At 41.7% G+C, this 8,010-nt stretch overlaps 1 protein-coding gene across 3 annotated transcripts in view; it reads left to right on the plus strand.

The window, feature by feature from the left end:
• RAB38 (RAB38, member RAS oncogene family) overlaps window positions 1–6,923 on the plus strand; it is a 65,535-nt gene extending 58,612 nt beyond the window's left edge. For all 3 annotated transcript variants that reach the window (XM_034666174.1, XM_034666173.1, XM_002925011.4), the window contains one exon: window positions 6,044–6,923. In XM_034666174.1, the coding sequence (XP_034522065.1) occupies window positions 6,044–6,196 (153 nt within the window). In that variant the 3' untranslated portion in view covers window positions 6,197–6,923. The remainder of the gene's footprint in view (window positions 1–6,043) is intronic.
• Window positions 6,924–8,010: the final 1,087 nt, after the last annotated feature.

Below are 8,010 nucleotides of genomic sequence, written 5' to 3' on the forward strand. Positions count from 1 at the left end.
AGATTGATTTAGCATCTACTGGGCCTAACACTGTGGTAAGAACTTTTATTTGTTATTGCACTTGATCTTCAAAACAATCTTGGAAAGGAGTATAGCATGGTAAGAGCCATGCTTTGATGTCAGAAAGACGTAGGCGTGCGTTCTGGCCCCAAGCCACCCACTGTGTGATCTTGGGGAAGTTTCTTAATGATGCTGGCAAGAGGGTCCTTCAGGACCAGCCCAGAGCGTCTTTGGCTGTGCATAGGATGGATATCAAATGTGAGCCAACAGGAGGTGAAAGCAGAGTTTGTTAAAGATACAGAGAGAGAAGATACAGATAGAGTGTCCAGGACACTCGGAAAGGAAAGGAGCATGAGTCTTGAGGTCAGTGGTCTGGCGTATGTGCCCTCTTAGGCATCCAGGAACCAGTTAGAACAAAGATAAGGGCCCAGGTGTCATTCCTTGGAGCCAGGGGTCCTTGGTGTCAAGAAGTCTGGAATATGCATGTGATAGCTTTGATTGGTCATCCTCACCTGGTCCTGTCCTTAGATGTGATCTACTCTAGAGAAGNCAATAACAGTAATAGTTACTACCACTGGTTTTTACTAAAATGCCTTGTTAGGAATCTTAAGCCTTTTTCTCAGGTGTGTTTACTGACGTGAATGAAAATGTTCTGAGCAGAGGCACAAAGACGGGCACACATAAACCTAACACAGTCTGCACAATAGACCATCTTGTCACACTGCAATTTGTCAGATTCAGTCTAAGTGTACATATCTTGAGAGTCATGGAATATATAAATTTCCTCCTGGAGAGTTACTACTCTCTAGAATAAATGCAAATAAAATCCCCCAGGTCATATTTTGAGATTAAGCCAGCAGCTTTGTTTCTTCACAACACCTAGAAAATGTGGACTTGGCTGTGTCCGCTTGGATGCCAAGGAGCTCAGTCAATTATATTGCAATGTAATTGCCCAAAGGGTCTGAGCCTGTAGTTCTACCAGGCAGGCTTTTACGATCCATGCTAGCCCTGGACAGAAGGAGAGAGGAAGTTTGCTCTGTCTTGCCATTCCTTCTTCATGTTTAGGACCTTGGCTGTGACTTCAATGGTGTATAGAGAGACAGTAGGACCAACAATACAAGTCAGCTTTACTGGAGGCCCTGACTGAATGCTCTTACTTTTTTATGCTGGAAACATGTGCTCAGACCATACTGTTCCTTATTTATTTGGGGAACTATTTTGGAGGAGCTAAGATGAGGGTCTGGCTCCAAGCCTGTGCTCTCAGCATTTTATACCTTGCTTTTTGTAGTAAGCATATGGTAACTATTGTGGTAGGTATTCCTGTTGACTCTTCTCCCTGGACTCACACCTGGCCCCATATTTAACTAGCGTGTGTCTTGAGGTCAGCCAAGTACCCGGTCTCCTCAGGTGCAAAATGAAGAAATAGAATACACACAGTCCTGTGTTCTACTGATGATTAAATGAGAATATTGTGATAACATTTATTGAATGTGTTTGCTGTGCCCTTGTCTGAGTACTTGTCTGAGTAGTTCACATGTTCTAAATTAACTTACAGTCACCTGTAACGTAGATATCTTAGTTCTCTGTTGACAGATGAGGACGCTGAGGCACGGAGTGGTTAAAGTAAATTTTCCAGGGTCAAGTTTGGCATCATGCTGTGCTCAAAACACTACATACCAGGCCTTTTTGTAGAATGCATGTGGTAAATAATAGTGTTTGCCCCTCTTCTAAGCTTCCTCTTTCAATTTCTAAAATGAATTAGGTATGCCGTGGCAACAGCGCCATGGTTCATCCGATAGGTATTTACTAAATACTTACTGATAGATTAATAGATCAAGCCAAGTGCTGAGCGTCTGCACAGTCCTGTGTAATAATGGATGCGCATCATATTGTGTCTATTGACACTTCATCTGCAGAAAACCCTCAGTGCCTCTACCTGGTCCTCTTAGCATTCAAGTCTCCACTGTGATCTAGCGCCAGATGCCCTTTCCAACCTTATTGTGTACCTCTGCTGTTTACACAAACCTTGCTAGTGTTTACACTCAATTAAGGATGAGACTTATTTTATCGTCTTTTTCTTTGTGTGTCTACTACTTAGTGGGAATCTGAACAATATCAGTTGAATGGGCGAAAGAATGTCGCTCAGCCATCATGAGCTGCCACGTAGTTCATTTTGTTTATATGCCACCTGCAAGCAGGCACTAACACTCTGTGGCTCTGATGGTTTCCTTTGCCGACAGCCCCATCCCTCATGGACCCATGTCTTAGTCCTGACACCAGTTAGCCTCCACGAGGTGTGTTAAACTTCACAAACGACTTCAGCAGCAGCATCTTATCTTTTACTAAAATGATCCTGCTGGGCTGCCAGTAATTGGGCTTAGGTTTTTGTTGTCTTTCTGACAATACTAGATGAATTTTCATAAATTTATCCACACTTGCGTTTTACTCACCTCATTAGATTTTGTCAATTTGCACATTAATGAAAGAAAACTGTACTTAAATGGCATGTTAATATATGAGTGGAAGTTTAAAGAATACAACAGACTAGTTTAACTTAACATTGTATGTGAAGGGGGGGCCCTTTTTAATGCTTAAAACTTGTTTTTCCTTCCACACAACCATGTTTTTCTTCTAATGTATGAAAGAGAAAGGAACTAAGATTGATTTAGCATCTACTGGGCCTAACACTGTGGTAAGAACTTTTATTTGTTATTGCACTTGATCTTCAAAACAATCTTGGAAAGGAGTATAGCATGGTAAGAGCCATGCTTTGATGTCAGAAAGACGTAGGCGTGCGTTCTGGCCCCAAGCCACCCACTGTGTGATCTTGGGGAAGTTTCTTAATGATGCTGGCAAGAGGGTCCTTCAGGACCAGCCCAGAGCGTCTTTGGCTGTGCATAGGATGGATATCAAATGTGAGCCAACAGGAGGTGAAAGCAGAGTTTGTTAAAGATACAGAGAGAGAAGATACAGATAGAGTGTCCAGGACACTCGGAAAGGAAAGGAGCATGAGTCTTGAGGTCAGTGGTCTGGCGTATGTGCCCTCTTAGGCATCCAGGAACCAGTTAGAACAAAGATAAGGGCCCAGGTGTCATTCCTTGGAGCCAGGGGTCCTTGGTGTCAAGAAGTCTGGAATATGCATGTGATAGCTTTGATTGGTCATCCTCACCTGGTCCTGTCCTTAGATGTGATCTACTCTAGAGAAGTCATTAACTCCTTGTCCCTTACAAGGAGGACATACATTGTATGCATCTTGAGGCATGTGTAAAGTGAGGTGGGGGTACAGGTGTTATCAAGAATAGAAGCAGGAAAAGAAGCACAAAGCAGATTTTTATGGAGTCCTTTAGTTTCCCAGTCTCATTAATCTACCTAAACTTAAGTTTTCTTATCCGTAAACATATATAATGACATCTTATGTTTGGTATTTGAGGTGAAATTTTGTTGTCTCCTTCCCTACACACAAGCAATAGCCAAATGGGAACCCAAGTTTTGGTTTATTAATGGCTGGGCAACCACTCAAAGGTAGGGCTTCTTCAGTGAGATATGCTGGCCCGCGAGGCCAAGGCCTGGAAGGCTGAGTGAAGCTACCCATTCGCATTTTCCTAGAATTAGAGACAGTAGAGGACCTGGAACAGGCTTCTAATTGGTCACATAAACAAGTGACTGGGCTTAAGAACAGACGTTGAGCTGGGTCTCTGCCAAAGAGCCAGGCCCCGTCCAGGTCAGATGACTGCCTGAGAGAAGATAGTCCAAGTGTGACCCCTGAGCATGACACCAGGCAGGGGAAGAGTGGCAGAAGGCATGCCAAGCATGGGCAATGACTTAAAGGCACAGTAACCCACCCAGTATGAAGCAGCAGAAGGTGGCTGATCTCTGTGGACTGGCTTCCATGGAGTGAGGCACATATTTGAGCTAAAGGTAGCCATCCCCAGGCCCACCCTAACAATAACAACAAAATCAGTAAGAAAAAAACAAACTCATACCTTATAGGGCATTAAATGGGATTGAGTAAGATTATGTGTCTAAAGTACCCAGCGTGTACACATTGTGCAAGCACCAATGACCACTATCCCTTGTAAGGAGAAGCAGTTTTTCATTAAGTAAGTATTGTCATCAAGGCCATTGCATAGATGAGGGATGGAAGGCTCAGAGACATGAATTCTGGTCTGGTATAAAAACCACCACCAACAAGGACATGACAAACAAGCAAAAAAAGCAACTAGAATTTTACCTTGTTTTAAATTTAGAAAAAACATTTTCTCTAAGGCTCTGTTAATGAGAGAAAATAATCAGTCTATTTCCTGGAACTCCAAAAATTACCTTAAGCTTTTGTAGCATGTGAACTCAGGACTGGACTTGAAGGATGAGGAACATGACAATGACAATTTACATCTAATGCCATTAGCCATAGATACCATTTGGAAGCATCACTACCTCTTAAATTTTCCTTGTAGTATGACTTCATGCAGTGATCTCAAAATATATCAACAACTCTGACATACATACAAAATTCAGAGATAAAGTAGTTATACTTCAGACTGGACAAGGTCTTGTAGTAAAACAATTTGAGAAAGTCCTTATCTCTTTACATTGACTATGAGGAAGCACTCAGAGAAGTTCTACAAATTTGACTTTACTGGAGATTGGGGTTTTTTGTTTAGTATGCCAGTAGTAAATATTCTTTTGATTAGCAGAGGTAAAGAAGCAAGTTAATCTAGAGTAGCTGAATAAACAATGTATTTTATTTTATTTTTTTAAAAGATCATTTGTTTATTTATTTGAGAGAGAGAGCACAAGCAGGAGGGGCAGAGGGAGAGAGAATCTCAAGCAGACTCCATGCTGAGCACAGAGCCTGACGCGGGCTTGATCTCCCTATCCTGGTNATGCGGGCTTGATCTCCCTATCCTGGGATCATGACCTGAGCTGAAACCAAGAGTTGGATGCTTAACTGACTATGCCATCCAGGCGCCTCAATAAACAGTGTGTTTTAGATTTAAATGTTTGCTCCATATTTTCTCCAAATTGAAGCTTATTTTATTCTTGAACACATATTCAAATTTCTAATTTCGTATTTTCCTTTGAAGAGTTATATCCATCTGGATTGTCTAGGTAATATCTAGTGATGACCCTAAATCTCAGGGGCTTGAAACAAGGTCATAATTTTCACTCATGCTACGTACATCATCATGGGATACTTGGCTCCTCTTGACCCTCATTCATAGACCCGGGCCAAGAGAATTTCCATCTCTGTGCTTCCATGATTGCAGAAGCAGGGAGGAAAGAACATGGCGAAGTAAGCATTATCCTTTATTACTTCTATTCGAAAGTGAGACATGTCATTTTCCTCACATTTCATTGTCTGATGAAAGTCACATGTCCATGACTGACTTCAAAGAGGTCAAAGCAGTGCACTCCTACCATTTAATCAACAGGCAGTGAGCCAGAAAATACTTGTGAAATCACTGCTGACCACTAGAAGAGGTGTCTTATTATTCATATTTCCTATCAAGGTCACAAAAGTAGTATGTGGCAGAGGGCAATTATGAACCAAAGTCAGCATGAAGACTTATGTGACTTACATAATATTATGCTATAGTGTAAGAGTATGTAACCATAAGAAAATCANTATTTCCTATCAAGGTCACAAAAGTAGTATGTGGCAGAGGGCAATTATGAACCAAAGTCAGCATGAAGACTTTTATGTGACTTACATAATATTATGCTATAGTGTAAGAGTATGTAACCATAAGAAAATCGCCCTCTAACTTACATTCAACCTACTAAAAGTAAGTGAGACCACCAAACGCTATTTCGCATGAGGGACAAAGCAAGTATGTTTGCTTTTGTGAAGGACTAAAAAGTAAGGTCTTGGAAGGAATGAGAGTGAGGGGAATAGAAAGAGGATACATGGAGAGGGTATAGAAGAGGTATTTAAGTGAACTGCCAAAAAATATCACCCTTTGCCTCATATAGGTCTCTGCTCTAGCATTATTTTAGAATATTGATAAGAAAAGTTGTTTGTTTGTTTTTTTCCCCACTGTAGGAGAATATCAACATTGATGAAGCCTCCAGATGCCTGGTGAAACATATACTTGCAAATGAGTGTGACCTAATGGAGTCCATTGAGCCAGACATCGTGAAGCCCCATCTCACGTCGCCCAAGATTGTCAGCTGCTCCAGCTGTGCCAAATCCTAGGAGGCTTCTTTGCTGGCATCTGACAGAAATAATCCCATTATCTCATGTCTCAATTCTTACCAATTTGAGTAAATGTCGGGATAGGGATACACATGCGGCAAGCCAAAGTTCTATGCCGGTACCTTTCCTAGAAGAGAGAAAAATAGCAAAATTTCTTTTTTATGTTTTTCCCAGCATCAACACAATGTTTACAGGCTTGTTAAATATTTAGTCTGTTACAGAATTCTGTCTTGTAGCCAACCACGATTCTGCAGGGCCAGCATCGGCCCTGTTACTTGCTGCTTGGAATCAGCCAAGGCCTCGGGTCTTAAAGAGAAAGGGGAGAGGAGCACACTAGCTGTTAAGTTAAGTGCTGGCTTTCACTTTGCCCCTAGTGCCTTTGTCCAGATTTCAATACGTTCTCTGCTGGGCTGACAGGCCTATTAAGTAGAAACAGTTTTTTCTCCAGAGATGACCTCCATTTTCGACAGACCGAAGAGTCATCTCCAGTTTAGCCCGTCAGAGTCATGTACGCTGGTTTCCTCTGCTTTTGTGGCTTTTATTGTCAGTCGCCATGCCCTAAATGGTTTAACTGAAAACTGTATGAAAAGACCTGCCTCCATATGTGCCTTTCTTTTAGCTTTCTCTGACTCAAGCTGTGGGTCTCTTCTGTTCATGTAATATATATTATATATATTTTCACAAGTGGAAAATAAAACATTAAAAGATGCTGTTTCCCTATTTCTGAAAAGGCTGTAAGTGTCTTAGTGTTGTGATTTTTTTCTTTGTGTATCCGTGGTTCTCAAGACCCATTTCTAAAATTTTGTTTCAGAAAGGGGATGAGAAACATACACTTAAAGGAACTTCTGAGCACTATTATACTGAGATGAGTCTTTGTATTGTTCATATCAGCATTTAGGCCAAGCAGTGTATCTATATTTTCTTGGTTAAGCAGAGGAATATATTCTCTTATCTTCTGATCAAGAAAGGTTCCACACCCATCGACATGGAAAGAAACAACTAAAATATGCACGGTAACATTTTGGTTTATACAATGGCTATGGTGCTGATATGCTGTGGGTAGCTACTACTTTGTAATGGCATTGAATGGCAGCATTGAGGGGCACCTGGGTAGCTCAGTGGGATTAGTGTCGACTCTTGATTTCAGCTCAGGTCACGATCTCAGGGTCATGAGATACAGCCCTGCATTGGGCTCCTCGTTGAGTGTGGAGTCTGCTTGGGATTCTCTCTTTCCCTCTGCCCCTCCTCACTCATGCACTCTGTCTCTCTCTTTCTCCCTTGTCTTTCTCAAAAAAAAAAAAAATGAATGGCAGCACTGATATTCATAATATATTCACAGGAGCTTATCTTTTGTAATATGTTTTTGAATGTCCTGTCCATATATTATCTTGGCATTCACTGTTTCTAAAAGCACCAACCACTCGGCTTCTTATTATAAGTGTTTGTGATCCAGTGCCTGAGGGCATTCTCTGGCCTCTGGAGTACTTGACACATGAGGCAGGCAGGTGAGAAATTCTAGGAGTTAATGTCTCCAGGAGCAGCTCTCAACCAATGATAGCAGGATTGGGGGATGAGTACCCTAGGTTCCTTGTCCCTCAGGAACAACGTTCTGAGGCATGGTTTATGAAGTTTCACAGAAGTCCTCAGTGGGTTTAAGTCCCTGGTATCACAGGGGAAATCTTCCATCTGACTCATCCTGTACAGCCTTCCTTTTCTTTTTTTCCTCACTTCCTCTACTGGTCCTTCCTAGGTTCACTTCCCAAACTACTTTCACTCAAGTCCTTGTTTCAAGGTCTTATGGAAGAACCCAAACC

This window comes from Ailuropoda melanoleuca, chromosome 8 (genome assembly GCF_002007445.2).
Source record: "Ailuropoda melanoleuca isolate Jingjing chromosome 8, ASM200744v2, whole genome shotgun sequence".
Classification (NCBI taxonomy): Eukaryota; Metazoa; Chordata; class Mammalia; order Carnivora; family Ursidae; genus Ailuropoda; species Ailuropoda melanoleuca.